The following is an 18,339-nucleotide window of genomic DNA, read 5'->3' as shown; positions in this document are numbered from 1 at the left end:
TTTCCATATCGTGCTTTTGCTCTGTGGTTGACCACAGGTAACTGAAACCACAGAAGGAGAATCTGCGGCTAAGGAGGGCTACTGTACTTTATTTTTTCTCTAAAGTACCTGTTAGTGCCTGTAGTTAGAGGTATAAGGACCACCCAGAGATAATACACACCCCTTAATCCCCTCAACTAGTAAATATACTTTCTCTGGTAACAGGTGTGATTAAATGAAGGCCTGTGAAGCAAGACTATCTGGGTGGATCCAGAATGCTTCAGGTTCTAGCTGAGGGCCAATGCACTCCACAGCTGTCAGTTAAGATCCCTCTCCACACAGAAGGGCAGGCCTCTGGCAGCTCTCAGGGACTGGCAAGCAGGTTTTCTTGTCATTTGCCACATAGGCTGTTTCCCAATACTGTCATTCTCTGGGGGCTCAGAAGAGACGACACAATCCCTAAGAACGATTTGGTGGTGCTGTTCAGACCTCTTACTTGAGTCTGAAAAAGTGGCCCATCTGATCCAGAGCTCTGAGAACAGCACCCATGGAACAAAGCCCAGGGCACCTCCCTCTCCAGCCTGGGTTCTAAGGGCAGCTGCACGGGGTCATGCTGAGGCCCTGGCTGTTCAAGCCAGACACCCCGTCTGCTGACCCAAGACGGTGCTGAGTACTTCACATTGTCCCTGACCAAGAGATCTCTCACCGCAGCAAAGGTTCCCCGTGGCATCTTAGCCTTTGGACCAGATGCCCAGGGTCTTTATTGAGCTGGCTTTAACCTAAGCAGCCGAGGATGAGCTGAGTTTCTGATCCGATCTGTTTCTACCTCCGCCATGCTAGGATTATAGGCATAGGTCACCACTCCCAGTTTGTGTAGTGCAGGGGTGTGGCTCTGTGTCGCTAGGGAAGCCGCTCACCAAGTAACCATATCCCCAGCCCTGCATTTCCTGGTTTCTATGTAGACAGGCTGGCTTCAGGCTCACGAGGAGATCTGTCATTTCTGCACCACCATGCCCAACAAGTTAATATGAGAGAGAGACAGACAGACAGACAGATACTGACTTTCAGTTTCGCTGGGTCCTCACCTGCTCTGAGCAAGGAAATCAATCTGTTTCAGGCTTCCAAGGGGAGGGGCAAAGCTCTTACCAGAGCAGCGGCCAGGCACAGCATCCTGTGGTCTCTCTGACAGTTCTCGGGGTTTCAGTGGGGTTGGTCCCAGTCCCTTCTTCCTAATACTGTTCTCTTATCTGCTTCCCGGGATGGGTTTGGGGTTTGTATTTAAATTGTTCTAATAACATATTTTTTTTTCCTCGTAGCCACAGAACATCTTCAAACATGCTTCCTGGAAGTATATTAATTATCTTTCCGCTTCCTCACTCTCGGACAAGCCAAAGGGTTCCTGGTCTAGCTACTTTTCTCTAGGATTATTCTGGTCTTCAGTATTAAGTTGAGGATACCTGTGCAGTCTTGGTAGGCAGTGCCATGCCGTGGTGGGTGATGTGCTGAAACATAACCTCCACTGGGAGACTTTAAGTGGGTGGATGTATAATTTGAACAGTGTTTCAGGTGGGGCTTCAAGGAAGTTATTGGTTAGAGTGGACCCTGGTTGGGGAAAGACCAAACCCAAGCATAAACATACCTCCTGTCTCCTGCTATTTGAGGACCTTGACCACAGAATTCTGAGCCAAAATAAGTCTCTTTTCATTAAAACGTACCAAATTTATGGGCCATGTTATTAGCAATTGGACATATTCTAATACATTTTGTAAGTTTCAAGACAGGAGGCAGGATTTTGCAAGGACCCAGTGGAAGTATACTAAAAGAATAAAAACTAAGCAGTTACCTAAATCTAATCTTGGGGACTGTTGCTCTCAGATTTACACAAACCATCAGCCATGACACAATGAAGCTCCCAAGGGCAGGCCGAGTGCCTCCTGCAGGCTGAGTGCAGCCCCTGTAGAGGAAGGTGCAGAGCTGCCTGCAGTCTGAGTACTTCCTAACTAAGTGCCAAAGATGTCATATGTAACTAAAGAGATGGAAGCTGGAGAGTGGAAGTCTGATGAGTCAACCTTGTGGCCTCAGGTGACCACAAAAAGATTGCTTTCTTGGAGGAACATCAGTAGATTAAATTGCCAGGGTTACAGTGACCAAAGATTTACATCTGGATGTTTTAGAGCAATAGGAAGGGACAGTGGCCCAGGTGTAAGGATACAATTAGGATGGGTGAGGCCAGGCCTCTACAGCAGGAGAACTCATGATAGCCCCAAAGGCTTCTGAGTCTGCATCCACATGTTCCCTTTTATAAGAACACCAGCCACACTGGATTTGGGGCCAAGCTTGCCCATAGAACCTGAACCCCATTTCCAAATAAGGTTGCCTTCTGGGACGGGGGTCAACATTGCAGCATATGAACAGATGCACGTCGTCAACCCATGACAAATAGAGGAGAAAATCCCAGGCATGTTCATGGTCTCCCTCCTTTTTATTAACTGAGAGAGTTAACAGATAAACTACAGCTCAGGCAAGTAACCTAACTGATACCAGTTCCTGCTTCAGGCCCTCGTCTTCACCACGGCTCCGGCAGGTCAGAGTGACATCGATTTTAACTTCGTTTTGTGTACACGTGTGTGCGCATGTGTGTGCAGCCAGGAGTGTATGTGCAGACACGGGAGCCACTGGTTAACAGACACTGTCTCTCATCACTCTTCACCTTGGCTTTGTCCTCTCTGAACCCAGAGCTGGCCCATTTGGCTGGACCCGCTAGGCAGTTAGCCCCAGAGAGGTGTCCCTGCCTGTCCTTCAGACCACTGTGAGCGCCTGTGCATGGCTTTCATGTGGGTGAGATCAATAACTTCTCTTTGAAGAACCAGACCCTAAATTCCAACAGGTCCTGAGCTCAGATGCCCTTGTATCTACTATGGCATTCCAACGGGTCTGCTTCTTCCTCTGTCGTAGGTGGCAGTGACATACTCAGCTCACACCTGCCTTCTTCCCCAAGCAGCTCTGACTAGTTGAAGCTGAGGGCTTGGTTCTCATGTGAACAATGGGATACAGTGTGGAGGCCTGGCAGTCCTCCAAACTTGGCATGACCCAAGTGCCTTTGCATTCCACACTTGCATTCTTAACATGGGTCAGCTCACCAAAACCCAACCTTAGCCAAAAAACATTATGTCTAATTTACTGGTTTCTAAACTATACATCTGCAGAAATTCATCTGACGTTCACAACCTGTACTGGAAAGGCTCACAGCATCCCAGGGAGTGGGGGAGAGCTTTCTGGTTTGGGGGCTCCTCACCCTGCTGTTTTATGCACACCTATACCTCTGTCATTCTGTCCGTCTTCCCGTGGCAACCTCCCGTCTCTGACAAATCGACCGTTCCTCCCTCTCACCATCTTACCCTCTCCACTGTCTCCTCCCCATGATCCTTGCTTTCTAAGTGTCTGACTTTCATGGGGTCTGGCATTCAGGGGGTGTTGGGATGGCTGCGTAGGTTGTCCACTGCCCAGAAGTGCCTTGCCAGCTCCACCTGCCAAGATCCATTTGGATCGTTGCCTCTCTCCACTGTGTACAAAGGGGCCAGAGAAGGCCCCCAAGTCAGCCAAGTCCCTGCTTTGCATAGATTCTTTTCCACTTCTCCTGGAGAAGAGGGGCCCTGTTCTTGGCACCAGCTCCCCAAAACTAAAGCAGTGGAGAATCTAAAAAGAGAAATGCCCAGTGCTCTTAAAGGGCCATTTGTGAGGTCAGATGGAGGCCAGTCTACTGTTAGCAGCCGAAGCTGTTAGAGATCCTCTGTTCACCCACGATTTGTTGAGTCAGGAAGAGTTCAAAGGAGAAGGGATCCCCAAACGAGATTTGAATTAATGAGAAGAATTCTGTAAATTTAGCAGCCATATCTACTGGCTTTTATGGAGCTGGCCTAGGTTGTGGAAACAGGTGCTCTGACATCTGTTTCTGTGACACCTGTGCCCCGGCAGTATGACTGGGAAGACATGTGCCACTCTGGTGAGTGATTTTTTTTTTTACTTCAGCCCCAAATCTAGAGCCCATCAGGAAGTATGACAAGCATTGTGGGCATGCGTGAGGGAGAGCTTCGTGGGCATGCATGTGGTAAAAGCTTTGCAGGTATGCATGTGGGAGAGCTTCATGGGCATGTGTGTGGGACAGTTTCGCGGGCATGCGTGTGGGAGAGCTTTGTGGGCATATATCAGTAAGGATTTTCAGCCCAGGTTAGCCAGTTCCTTCCCCAGCAAGAGAAGTCTCCCTCATTGCCTGCTCGAGACTATCCTCTCCTCATGCTCACAACATAGTCTATCGAGATGAACAGCCTTCTAGGACTCACTAGTTGTCACAGGACTTAATAGTCACAAATGTGAAAGCAACTGTGGGTTCTGACAAAGTGGCAACTACACACATGGCTACCTATTCTTTGTGTTTGGCTCCGTATCTGGACCACTAGTTTGCACTTTAACCCCTCCTGTATGGCTACTGTACAGCATCCTCACAAGCAAACATCCCCTTGATACAGTTCTTGTGAATTTTTGTCCTCTTTTCTTTAGATAGCAGCTTGTGGGGATCCAGTCAAGTTGCTAATCCCAGTCTATTCCCTCCTTGTTCTTAGGGGATTAATTATCTGGCAATCTACTCTTTTGGACTGGGCCTTTGAGACCCACCAAAGATTCCAAACCTTTCTTTTATCTCACTGATCAGGTGGTCTGCAGACTAGACTGTTCTCCTATGAGGCATGATCGGAAGCATGAACAGCAGGATGCTAACATGTTACAGCAGCAAACGCTGTTTCCCTGCCTCACTCTCCTCCTGAATTCACTTCCTCACACAGAGCAGGCCCCATAGTGAGAGGTGGCAGCTGATTGGCTGATTCGTAGGTTATCATGGATGGGTAATGTAGCTCTAGGTTATGTAGATTTGCTTGTGAATGGCAAGAGAGTCAGACGACCAGTAGATGTGGAAGAATTAATGTGTCATGTGATATTACAAGGCACACACACACACACCCTGACAGTTAAAGGTTCGGTTTAGAACAACCTAATTTTACATTTTCTACATAAATTTTTACATAGAAAATTTAGCGTCAACTCCTCCAGCCAAGATGTTGGATCAACAGACTGAACCGAGCCACAAATTCAAATACTGTCACTTATAATGTAAAAAAAACTCTGTGCTTGGGTAGAGTCACTTATTCTAACTTGTTTCTTTTTCTGAAAATTAAAATCTTTTAAATCCTCATCTCCAAATCTCCTTCCAATAAGGGCTTCTGCATCCTTATGTCTAAGGTGGTCTCACACCGAGAGATCTGGGATTAAACATAAGAAATCAACATCTGCCTGGGAGAGAGTTATAAGTATTTCTCCAGATCCTGTCATTATTTTAAACTTGCTAAAGATCAAGTTTACAGAGGTTCAAATTATTGGCCATGAATCATAGTGAGGAAGGCTCTTCTCCTCTCAGGGGCGTGGGGTGTCCTCCATCACTCAAGCCCAGCTATGAGAAGGTATGTCCACATAAGAGAAGGTAGGTTGAGCCTTCGAGCCCCGAACTGTTGGCTCTGAGCAGATTAGGCTCAGTCCCAAAATCTGGCTTCAAGTCATCTTTTGACTCCAAGTCATTTAACAGTCTCCAAAAGCTGAGGTCTGTTCCTGGAACAGAAACTTCTCTGGTTTTTTTCCTAAAAATACCCTTTTGAGTAGTTTCAAAGTTGTTCAATGTTTTGCTAACATTTTAGGGAACTATGGAAAAACTGGCACACCATAGGAAGAAAGAAAAAAATGGCCAACAGGAGAACAGGTCACCTGGGGTCACTGGTCAACTCCAACTACAGATGTAGTCAGAACTTTCTTCCAAGCTAGGAGACTTGGGTTCAGTGTGTGTCACCCCACTTCACAGGGACAGGTGGCTGACAGGTAGTGTTGGTGGTGATGGGGCTTCAGGGTCTGATGTTGTGACTAAGTGGTTCCAAAGGCTTTCTGTGATTATATGTCTTGTGTTGTCAAACACGATTCAGATGTTGGACCAGACTGTAAGCTATAGGTTGTGAGTGGCCCCTGGAGGTTTGAAGCACACTCAGGGCCTGCTTCTCAAGGACAGTCAAGCGGAACAGTTCTGAGGGCTATGGTGAACGGGGCAGTCACTGTCTACCTGTTCCCAGGAAGATGCCTCAGCCCTTGGTCCTCTGTGTGGGCTGTTCACGATGACTGCAGAACGCATTCAGGCAGTCAGTGTACAGTATACAGTATACAGTATAAATGGATGTTAAGTTGTACAGGACTTCAGGAGTAGTATAGCCAAAGCAACAAAGGAAAACTGAGCTAAGTTCAAAAGATTCCTTGATCCCTTAACAATCTCACGGCACAGCTGCTGTGTGAGTTGGCTTGTTGTTCCTTGCCTTTCGCCAGTAGTAAGCGGTTAGACTGTCAGTCTTAGATTGTACAGTATGTCCTTTGACTTCTACAGCATGTACACCTTCCCTCACGCTTTCTGAAAATTGTCTTTCCACGTGGGGGCTTGGTAAAGCTAGGATGTGTTGTTTCCTTAAGAATGTACATCCAGACTCCTGGGAGGCAGAGGCAGGCAAATCTCTGTGAAGTCTAGGTTAGCCTGGTCTACACAGTGAGTTCCAGGCCGGTTTGTGCTACATAGTTAGACTCTGCTAAGAAGAGGAGGAGGAAGAGCAGGAGGGGGGGAGGAAGAAGGAGAGGGAGAGGAGGAAGAAGAGGAAGAGCATGTATATCCAGACACCAACAGCTCCCTGTTGTCCACTCTCAGACACAGCTGTGTCCTCTGTACTTATACAGACTTGATGGGGCTCAGGAGAGGCCCTCATAATATGGCCAAGTAAGTCAGCTGTATCAGTACAATGTAATTAGGAAAGCCATTTCTAGAGAAAATATACTAATTCAATTATGGATGGGGGCAATGGCATCGGCAGAGCTGACTTGAAGTTTTAAAGATGAATTGGAGATTCTATAGCAAGAGAATAGCACCAGCTGGAGGTACAGCTCCCAGAGAAAGTTTGCCTAGCATGTGCAGTGCTCTAGGTTCAAGTCCTAGAGACATGCAATGCCTGCCGGGTGGCATGGTCTGACAGAAGGTCTGGAGTCCCAGCACTTGGGAGATGGAGCGATCCCATAGGGCAGGCTGGTTAGCTACAGTAGCTGAATCATCAGGACCCAGGATAAATGAGAGACCCTGACTCAGTCAATAAAACAGAAAGGGGTCCAAGAAGGGGATATTTATACAAACAAATATTATTCAAATTTAAGCTGTCCCCGTTGATCATGTCTGTGGGCCTGATAAGCAATGTAAATACTTCCATTCCTAGAGTCCATGGTCTTGAACGACAGTCATGAATTAAGACAGCCAGGTATCACACTGTGGGATACAGGATTCTTTCCTGTAAGACCACACTCTCCCTCTTTGTGAGCACACCCACTCACCCCGAGACAGAGAGAGCAGGGGCTCTTCCCCATCCCCACTCTCTGCTTACCGTCAGCGACAGCGCCATGCAGACAAAGGTGAACTTCTTGATGTGGGCTGAGGTGACCGTGTTGCTTGTGTTCGCCAGTTTATTGCTGGGGTTATTCTGGGGGAAAGAGAAGGACAGCGGTGACAAGGCGGGCTTATCCTCAGCTGAGCCCCCAGATCACAAAGAACACCTTGTTTTATTTGACGTGCCTTGAGTACTGATTTCAAGTGACGGCTCGGAAGATGGCTGTCACGCTGGGTCTCTGAAGCGGCTGTCGGGCTCCTGCCCAGAAACATTAACCAGAGGGGACTCTGGGCTCTTTCAGTCCTCTGCCCTTGGCACCAGGCTGCCACCTCACCCTGAAGGGCCTTGGCTCTGAAGGCTGTTTCCTGACTCATGTGTCCCCTTTTTGGCTCCAGCAGACCCTGTGCCTGGCTACCAGAGTTGGTGTCTCCTTAAATGCCATGGCTCACTGACCTCTGGGGATCCTCTCTCTTTCCCAAAGGAATAAAACTCACCTTGAGCTCGTACAGGCTGCTCTGTACCCCAGAGCATTATTCCCACCTGCACCCCAAACAGGCTCCCACATCCAGGCCTTTGTCTCCCCCCCACCCCCCCGTTGGATTTTCAGGTTTTCAGAATACACCTCTTCTGGGTGCACATCCCCTTCCCAGCCAATCTGCTTTTGAAAGTCTCTCTAACCTCTGACTTAGATAGCTTCTTGGTCTCCCTACTGATGGTGCAGGAGCTGCCTATGTCCATGGACCTCTGCGATTAAATACCGCATGTCTGGCCCACTCTCTAGCCCAGAGATGCTTTGCAGAGTCTTTCTTATGCAGAACAGAATATCAAGGGGTGTTGGCTACACTGAGCTGTAAGAAAAGCCTGTAAGCAGGTGATTCATGTATCCTCTCACATGACACCAAGAATCATAGTGAGAGGGGAAACCTGCTGCCAACCAGGCTCTAACTAAGAGGAGCTTTACGCGGAGAAAATCAGAGAAGCACCCTGCCTCATCATAGATCAAGTTAGCTCCAGAGCCAAGGAATGGAAGCTATCCATGACACCTGGCTCCACAGCAGTTGAATGAGGGGAAGGGCTGATGGTGTTGGTGGTGAGGCAACCTCACTCTAACACATGACATAACTCACAGCCCATGTGCCGGCTGGTGTGAGAACTCTTCATGCATATGAGAACAACACATCCACGTCTCTGCAGATGTAGCTGAAGTGAGCTGACACAGCAGTACCTGACTAGAGTTTCATTTTACTTGCCTGATGAGCTCTTTGAGAGGCAACAGCAAAAAAAAAAAAAAAAAAAAAAAAAAAAAGAAAAAAAATAGAGATGTTGCACACATGAACACATGGTTCATATTTAGCCAGAACCACTACAAGGCATGTGAAACATTTTAAATCTCTTCCTCTGGAGCCCACAAAGAGGTTGAAAACTACAGTAGTCAAGACAGGGAACGTTGAGGCCACACAGAGAGGTCTGAGGTACTGGAAGCCAGATGGCCTTCCCAATCATGGCTTGTGACTGCTCACTGGAATGTGTCGCAACAATGGGTGAGGTTTTAAAAGGATCCTGAGTAACTCCAGTTTCTGGCCAGAGGTAGGCTCATTAAGAAAAAAAAAAATCATAGCTTGTAACCTGTGATTAAGGGTAAGACAATGTTTGTATTGGGTGTTCTTGCTAAAGACATACAGGGTGGTATTGTTAAGTTTTATTATTATAAGGTAGCCAAAACCAACTTCAGATGGGACGGCCCCAGCCAACAGCTCACCATTTCAGTGCCTGCTCTCTTGTCTGTAAGTTGCATTAAATAATCTTACCTACTAAAGGGAGAACAGAAATTTAGCAAAGATGGCCGGCCGAGTTGGTTTTCTAGGACTCACTACACATGTGTTCCTTGAAATGAAAGCGGCAATCCTATCTATAGATTGCATTAACTCCCTAACACAAGGTCTACCTCTGAAAGCAACTCGGACCCTCATAGTCTCAGGGGTCTGTGTGAATCAACCAAAAACACTCCCCAGGAGAAGAGCTCTCCATGCGTGTGCTGCATCCAGATGTGTATAACTGGTGGTGGGTGGGAACCAACAGACTGCTGAGGGAAGGCCTCAGCAGCACAGTCCTGCGTAAGATCACTAGCCCATCTCATGTTAGGACACCTGGAGGCCCTGCAGGTGAGAGGAGAGCCAGACTTTATGATGAGTGTGTGTACCCAAGAGAGGAAGGGGAAAGGGAAAGGAAGAATAGGAGGAGCCTGGGCAGTGTGAAAGAATGCTGTGTGCCCGCTTGCATGCATGTGCTTGTGCACTGAGTGTGCATGTTCAGGTTGGGGGTGGGCTGGCTGACAGTGGTCTTTGTCTACACTTGGGGAATACCTGGGACATAGAGTGTGATGTTGGGATGGAAGCAGTTGGGTACCTCTCTAGGAAGCTGTGCTCTACAAGTCTGGCCTTTGAAAAGGAGGCCTATCCGAAGAAGGCATTGTGAGCATTCCAAAGTGGGTGTTGTGAGCCTGGCCTAGTTTGCATGACTTCATGGGTTGTTTGTGCCCACAAAAAGTTGGAGTGAGGGCTAGGGGAGGATTGTAGGGGGCGGTGCTGATGCTAACCTGTTCCCCAATTGGTTTTTGAGTTGTCAGTAAAGAAAGCTGGGGGCCGATTGCTGGGCAGAAAGTACAGGCAGGACCAGAGAAAAAGGCAGGTGCAAGAGATGTCTGCCATGCTCTGGAGGGAGGAGAACACAGTGATCATGTTAGGACTCAGGAGGAGCTGGGGCCTGTGGCCACTGCTATAGTTGGGTAGTCAAGGATGTTTGGCAGGGGCTAGGTGGGACTAGCTACTGAAGTCTAGGGCAGGTGGCAGGAGCAGAGATAAAAACATTATTAAGGGCACACTTTTCCAGGTAGGAGATAGTAACACCTAGCAATTGTGTCATAGGGCAAGTTGAAAAATAACAACCTGTATGCGTATGTGTCTTTTGTCTGATTATTCAAGGGAAGCCGGGTGGAGGCTGGTAGCACCATCACCTCCCAGAGTAAAGGAGGGCAGAGCTTACAACTACACGCAACAGAGGAGAGGGAGCAGGTGCAGTGAGAGTTAAGTAGCAGAGCCCAGCTGCCCATTTTGAGCTGCTGGAGAGCATGGCTGGAGGCCTTTCTCCCCATAGTCACTAGGGGATAAGAGAAAACATAAGTAGCAACGGCTCTGAGCGACTGCTAGGAAAAATCAGGGCAGAGCTCGCTACAAGTGTCAAGCTGGTTGCTCCTCTTCCACCTTTTTCTTTTAGAACATTATATACCATTATATATAAATAGTATGCCTTGCTAGCTATTTGTTTCAATAAGAGAGGTGTAATTAAGTAGACATGTATTAAATGACAAGCCGGACAGTCCCCACCAAGCCAAAGATGACATCAGATGATGCCTTCCTCAGAGGGACCATCAGTCACAAGAGGGTGGAGATGCTGGCCACTGAGGGTTCTGGCTAAACTGGAGAGTGGAGGTACGAAGCTGGAGAGAAGAAAGTTGAAGTTGTGACTCCAACTCCAAGGGGTCTGATGGCCTCTGGCCTCTGAGGGCACCTGTATATATCTGGTGCACATAGATGCACACAGCACATACATATACATAAATAAATATACCTTAAGAGGACGCCCAAGCAGGAGACAAGTCCTGCTACCCAGACACTGTGCACATCTCCCTGCTACAGAAAGACAGGCATGTGACCTCATAGGAGGTCAAGCCCCTGCCTCACACATCCACAACTTTGGCCATCTAGAACAGCACCCACAAGGTATGACACAGACTAGACAATAATAAGCCACAGGAACAAAGTCCAACAAGCTTCATTCAGGGGTTGCTTACTTTCCCTCTTGAAAATGCCCACTAAGAGGACCAATGTGACCAGAGGAAGCCCGATTTGGAAAAGCATTACAGAATGCGCGACAAGAGAAAGCCCACTTTCCTCCTTCTCCGAGGAAAGCGCCCTTGGAGACCCCTGTCCATCAAGCGGCAGCATTATGACGAGTGTTTCTGACACCGTGCCATAGAGGTCTCACCTTGTCAAAAGCAGGGTAGACAGCCCGGATTTCTGTCAACCAGCCATATGGCATATGACCCACGGGGTAGGTGGCTGTCAGAATGGCCACTGCCTGTAAGGAAAAAACAGACAGCGTAAGTGTGGGCACCAGCAGGAAGTCCTCCAGGATCTGCCAGGGCACGTGACAAGCCTAGAGGTACATCAGTCCATGTATCCACTAGTCACTCGACGGTCCGACACAGAGTGGAAAGGATACCGGGGAGATGATGCCTCACACTACTCTGACGAAGAACAGGCCAGATCCCCTGCTGAAAAAGCCAAGGTTTCGATCCAGCCTTCTCAGACCCTAGAACCTTGGCTCTTTCCATCCAGCTCCCAAGTCACTCACAATCTTACATAGTGTTCTGCATGCGTGTGCAGTACGCATGTGTGTGTTCACATATGTGTGGGTACATGTGTTGCATGTGTGTGGTGCAGGCCAGGCTGACACTGGCTATCTTCCTCAGTTGCTCTCCACCTTACGTACTAAGGGAGGGCCTCCGGTTCACTTGGCTCATCGAGCTAGCTGACTTGCTAGAGGATCCTGCGTTGGGATTACAGATGGAAGCTGTTGATGCGGACTCGGGTCCACAATGAGCTCTCCCCTCAAGCCCTATATGGGTCCCCAAACAACACCAGGAGCACAGTCGTAGGGCAGCTCCGCTTCTCCACCTCCATGCTGCCCCTCAGCACGGCACACGTGCTTGTCAGTGACTCCGTGCCACTGTCCCTCCAACGCAACACATTTAAGGCTGCTTGGTCCTACAGGTCCAACTCAACATTTTTACTCAGTGAAATCAATATATATTTCATATAGGAAAGGCCACTAACAGGTTTCCATGCAAAGGGTTTTCTTCTCCTGCATGAATGAAAAGGAGAAAAAAAAAATCAATGTCTGGCATCTACAGCTACCCTCTGGCACTTGGTGTTCTAACTCTGTGGAAGAGGAAGCCAGGCTTCATTTGCTTTAGCGGACAGAGCAACTGCACAGTACACAAGAACATGATACAGGCCACAGCTATGTGAGGAAACTTGGCGTGGCGTGGCGTGGCATGGCATGGCGTGGCGTGGCATAACACAAGAGAGCATCATGGTTAGGCAGGCCTAGATCCAAACCTCCCCTTTGCTCCTATGTGAGATGGGAACTTAGACACCCATGTCAGTTTCTCCGCAGAAGCGGTGCTGGTAATATTAACCACCCAGGGCTGATGGGAAATGACTAAAATCCACATGAGCACCTGCAGTGTAAGCACACAGCGTGGCCCCATCAGCTCTGGTCCCCATGAGCTGAGCTTCTGTGCCATAGCTGGCAATTTGGAAATGCCTAACACAGAATCTGTCCTCGTTTGTTTCATCCACGGGAAGATGGAATTCTAACGAACAATCAATGGGGGTTCCATAGGCTTCTCTTGGAAAGTCAGTATTTGACTGACAAAGCTGCCATACTGTAGCAGCCACCCAAGATGACATCTGTGACTCCGATACCGAAGTCCAGGAACAAACAGGGGCCAGAGAAAGCATTCTGCTTTTGATTTATTACAGGCATCTTCTCCTGGCCAACAGGAGCTCTTCCCAGGACATGGAAACTGGCACCGATGCTCTGGGCTGGGGAGCTGCTGACGGTGCAGTCAAGGCCAGGTGTAAACAAGAGGCCTTAATGAGAAGCCACCAGCCTTCCTAAAGGAACAGAGATGCCAGCTACAGAATTAATTCTCCAGAAGGCAATGGAGGAGGAAACAAGTGAGCTCACTCCGTTTGATCCCCCTCTCGAAAAAAGGAACGGATGAGTCAACCTTCTGGCGGAACGGCAGCCAGTTTCCAGACCCACTTCCAGAGCTTTGAGTGAATACACACAGGGGACCCTCGTCAGGAGGAATTGATTGTCAAAGAGCCCATAGGTGGCATGGCCCAGGGACAGAGCAGGTGAGGCTAGCCTGGGTCACTGTGGAAGCTCTGGGCACTGCTAGAATTCCTACAGGCTTGTCCCGTCATCCTTTGCAGCAACAGTGAAGTAGCTGCATGCTGACAGCAATGGAGTGCTGGAAGGGCCACGGGAAGCAGGTCAGGGAGCTAGAATGGCCTCACCATCCCAGCCTCTAGCAGGTTCTGTCCTGTCTTCCCTTTCTTTCTTTTTTTTTTTTTTTAAAGATTTATTTATTTATTATATGTAAGTACACTGTAGCTGTCTTCAGACACACCAGAAGAGGGCATCAGATCTTGTTACGGATGGTTGTGAGCCACCATGTGGTTGCTGGGATTTGAACTCCAGACCTTTGGAAGAGCAGTCGGGTGTTCTTACCCACTGAGCCATCTCACCAGCCCCTGTCTTCCCTTTCTATGCCTCAGTTCCTCATGTGCTAAATGAGAAGGATGAAGGCACTGTCTTCCATAGTCACAGAAATGGAAAATTTCAAAAGTCACCTAATCATGGCTTCCTTTGTCATTGTGTCATATGATTTAGAGTTGCCTGAGCTCTTGCCGTGAACTGGAAAGGAGTAGGTATCTTTCTATCTCCCCTGACATGTGCCCACGTGCTCACAGAGTTCCCTACCTCTGTAGCAGCAGAGCTGCCACCAAGGTCCCGGGACACGAAGAGGTTGACAATGGGCCGACTGATTCGCTGCGTGGCCAGGATCAGAGCCAGGGGCCACCAGAAGCTCAGCATCTTTCTTATGGTTGCATCACCCTGTTTTGGGAAACAGAGGTCAAAGCTCGTTAGGTTCCAGAAGTGGAACAGAAAACAGCCTAAAAACCAAAGCCTGTCCTTCGTATGCCAATCAATAGCAACTCCATTACGCCTCACAATAACATACAGAAAAGCCTCTGTAGACATGCCAAGTCGAATTAAAATTAAGTGTACAGTCTTATTAGAAATTAATTCAGACAGCTGGTGAGCTACTGTGAAATCAAAGCACACAGTAGATGAAGCCTGGTGGATCCTGACCATTGTTTTCCATATGCAGACCCAGCCTCTCTACAAGGTGGAGCCCAGCTCCAGGGCCCCAGAAAGCAGGTTTCAGATGAGGCTCTGTGTGTGTCATCACAGTGGCTGGCTTGAAGCCACATCAGTGGGAGTAGCTCTGAGAAATAAAAAGCTATTATAATCTAGTTTGGAATCAGTCAATATATATACAAATGTGTCTAATTACTGTAGAACTACCTAGCTCAGCTGCAGAGACTCCCGCCTCCAAACCCTCCACAGGAGCCACACACACTGAGCAGAGGCCTAAGTGGAACAAAAGCACACTGAAGCACAAGGCAGGCCTCAAGACGTCTACAGCCAAGGTGTGCGCTACCTTTCAAGCTCAGCTTCTGTTGTGAAATTTAGGTTTTGTTTCTTAAGAGGGTAAGAGTTACGTCATGGAACCCTCTCAGGCATTTTGATTTCTTTCTCTTTGCTGGAGGCAGAAGATGAAGGGAGGGGAGGAGGGGGAGAGAGAGAGAGAGAGAAACAGAGAGGCACAAAGAGATAGAGACACAGAGACAGAGAGATAGAGACAGAGAGAGACAGAGAGACACAAAGAGATATATAGAGACACAGAGACAGAGACACACAAAGAGATAGACAGAGAGACAGAGAGATAAACAGAAACAGAGACACAGAGAGATAGACACAGAGAAAGAGAGACAGGATGATAAACAGAGACAGAGAGAGACAGAGACTGAGACAGAGATAGAGAGATTAGTCCTATCAAGATAACTGTGGCTGGCCAAGTGGTAGAAATAACCAGGTAGGATTTCAATAACACCTTGACCTAGAATGAGGTACACAGTCAACACAATTACTGTTGTGACATCATGAAAGCATTGTCTGGTTAAGCTGGGGCCTGGGGGTGGCATGTGGTCAGGGTTAGACATGACCCTTCCTGCCTGCCTTAGAGCTAGGTGGTAGGAGAAGTATGCGTGCACACAACTGCACATGACTCGTGATGGGAAAGCTCGGGCACTCCTAACTTGACTCTTAAGTGACCTTTAAGGCCCGAACTTCTCCAAAGAGGCTTCCTAGACCACATGGCCAGAGTGGGAGGCCCTTAGGTTTTTTGCAATGCGGATCCTGTTTTGAACTCATTTAGGTCTGTCCATCCCCCCACCCACCCCACCCCTACCTCTGCAATTGTTGCTCCTGTGTTGGCCTTACTTTCCTATTGAGTTAGAGGCCATGTCTTATGACTTCACGACACCCTATAGTACCTCAAGCTCTGCCATTGCATACACTAGCAAGATTTTGCTGAAAGGACCCAGATTACAGCTGTCTCTTGTGAGACCATGCCGGGGCCTAGCAAACACAGAAGTGGATGCTCACAGTCAGCTATTGGAGTGATCACAGGGCTGCCAATGGAGGAGCTAGAGAAAGTACCCAAGGAGCTAAAGGGATCTGCAACCCTATAGGTGGAACAACAATATGAACTAACCAGTACCCTGGAGCTCTTGACTCTAGCTGCATATGTATCAAAAGATGGCATAGTCGGCCATCACTGGAAAGAGAGGCACATTGGTCAGGCAAACTTTATATGCCCCAGTACAGGGGAACACCAGGGCCAAAAAAATGAGAATGGGTGGGTAGGGGAGTGGGGGGGAGGGTATGGGGGACTTTTGGGATAGCATTGGAAATGTAATTGAGGAAAATACGTAATAAAAAAAATTAAAAATTAAAAAAAATAAACCAGTCCAGAAAGTCAAACGGTGCACGCACCCCCAGCTCTGGGCCGCTCCTGTCGGGGATGATGTCGTGGATGTTCCTGTAGTAGCCCAGGCACAGTGTGGTGCAGCGCACAAGCGCACCCATGTACAGAGACAGGATGGGGATGAGCAGCGGTTCTCGGCATTCCAGGTGACTGTGAAGCAAAATGGCTACGAAAACAACCTGCGAGAGAGCAAACAGGGCAGGTCAGCAGAGTGAAAGCACGAGGTTCTCAGAGGTCAGGCCACCCTGCACCCAGAAACTGATGCAGAGAGCTAACTCCATTCTGATCTCCTGGGACCCAGATGCAAAGCCCCCGGGGTTGACTGGGGATCGCAGCCATGGTTCTGTTAGATCTACCATTAAGAGTCTTTTAAGGCAGTGGCACTTCTAGTTAAGATTTCTTACCAACTAAGAAATACCTAGAAACTTTGGCCTCTTAGCTTCCTCCCCACCGGAGGCTTTTTCCACACCAGAGGAAAAACCCAAGGCAGTCAGTGAAACACAAGGGGGGATGGGCAGGAACAATTATAGGATAAACACCCTTAAATGCCGTTCCAAACACCACTGGGAACGACGATGGAACAACCTGAATTAAAAGATACATAAAATACTAAGCAAGGAAAGTTATTAACGTATTAACTACATGTGACTACAATGCCTGCTTGTGGGTCCAGTTAGAGCCCTGGATGTCCTGTACTTGGAAGTAGCAGGCTTCATATTTACCATCCACAAAACTCCAAACCACAGTGGTGATGATATTCAGAGGTTGAAAATGGGTTGTGCGGTTGGTAGAAGTAAGTGACCGTAGTCAGAGGAGACTGAAGTCATGATGAAGTGTAAATCTCTCTCTTGGATGGCTCCGTCCTGAAAACGGAGTTTACAGTGCATCCTGCAGACGCCAGAAATGTGGCCAACTTCAACACTGCATCCTCAGAACATAGAGGAGCTCCATGGATACTCAGGTATGAGCAGGCAGCTGAGAGCATGGGCGACTTGGGCAGACACAAGCTGGGGAGGTGTTCACTGTCTCATTCACCCAGCGTCACCCACATTTGCCATGCCAAGAGGACATGCTGGGGTGTGATGGAAGTAAGGACCCCCATGGTGTCCCCATGCTGTTTTGAGATGGACCAAAGGCAGTGAGCTGAAAGATATGAAGACCAGCAAGAGGAAGCCTTGCTGGGACACAGTGAATGGATGCCTAACTACTTGCTTTGCTAACTAGACAGGCCTCCCTCGGATGCCCTTTTATGCATGCTTCAAGTAGGCTATCCATAGCAAGCTCTACATTTTTGCCATCCACATAAAGTGCTCTGTAAACCCTAGTGGTGGTGTGTAGAGCCTGAAACCTGATTGCATGGGGGGAGAATGCAGAACTCAGCATGTCCTCCAATCCTTAGCTGTCAGAACAGAAACCTGAGGAGCAGGGCTGTGGAGGAGGGCCTGGACCAGAGGGAGAGATGCACCAGAGAGGAGTAAGCATGTGGGGGTGACTAGAGAGCAGCAGCCCCATGCACCACAAGGGTGACAGGTGAATGTGGTCCAGTGGAGCTCCCAAGGCCAAGGTGAAGCTGCTATATCAGCCTCCCTCTGAAACTGTAACAGACTGAAGCATGCAGCCCAGCACCAGCCTCAAGCCTTATCTCTTCATGGAGGACCACACCATTTACCAACTCAAATAACACCTGTGTACTCTGCATTCTAGTCCCGAACCAAAAGCGTGTCCCATTATGCTCAGGAGGAACCTGCCGTGTTAATGGTGAGGATACTCTTCCCAGTGAAATCGTGTTCTGGCCCCAGGCTAGCCCCGGTACTCAGTGAGAGAGAGAGAGAGAGAGAGAGAGAGAGAGAGAGAGAGAGAGAGAGAGAGAGTGAGTCAGTCCCAGAGTGACTTCACAGGGCTGACAGGGAGGGGAAGGCAGACCTGTGCAGGAGACACGCTGAAAAGGAAGTAGGGAAAAATGGGGGCAGCGAGGGGAAACCGTCCTTCCAAGAAGTGGCTGTGTGATAATAAAGAGAAAGACAGAATGCAGCTCAAGAGATACACGGGGCTCCAGAGAAAGCTGCTTGCTGCCCTTGTGTTTTCTGGGTATGTGGATGTGTCCAG

At 48.5% G+C, this 18,339-nt stretch overlaps 1 protein-coding gene and 1 non-coding gene across 2 annotated transcripts in view; both read right to left on the bottom strand.

Moving 5' to 3' along the window:
* Window positions 1–18,339, bottom strand: part of Ank (progressive ankylosis) — a 128,233-nt gene that overhangs the window by 15,774 nt on the left and 94,120 nt on the right. The window contains exons 5-8 of the mRNA NM_020332.4: window positions 16,242–16,412; window positions 14,100–14,234; window positions 11,529–11,621; window positions 7,482–7,577 (exon numbers count right to left, since the gene is read on the bottom strand). Of these exons, the coding sequence (NP_065065.3) occupies window positions 7,482–7,577; window positions 11,529–11,621; window positions 14,100–14,234; window positions 16,242–16,412 (495 nt within the window). The remainder of the gene's footprint in view (window positions 1–7,481; window positions 7,578–11,528; window positions 11,622–14,099; window positions 14,235–16,241; window positions 16,413–18,339) is intronic.
* Window positions 7,578–7,642, bottom strand: Mir7117 (microRNA 7117). The gene has a single exon (NR_106065.1). It is a non-coding gene; the product is annotated as a microRNA 7117 (primary transcript).

This window comes from Mus musculus, chromosome 15 (assembly GCF_000001635.26).
Source record: "Mus musculus strain C57BL/6J chromosome 15, GRCm38.p6 C57BL/6J".
NCBI classification, from domain to species: domain Eukaryota; kingdom Metazoa; phylum Chordata; class Mammalia; order Rodentia; family Muridae; genus Mus; species Mus musculus.
Note: the sequence above shows the minus strand (reverse complement) of the source record. Positions and strands in the feature narration are given on the sequence as shown.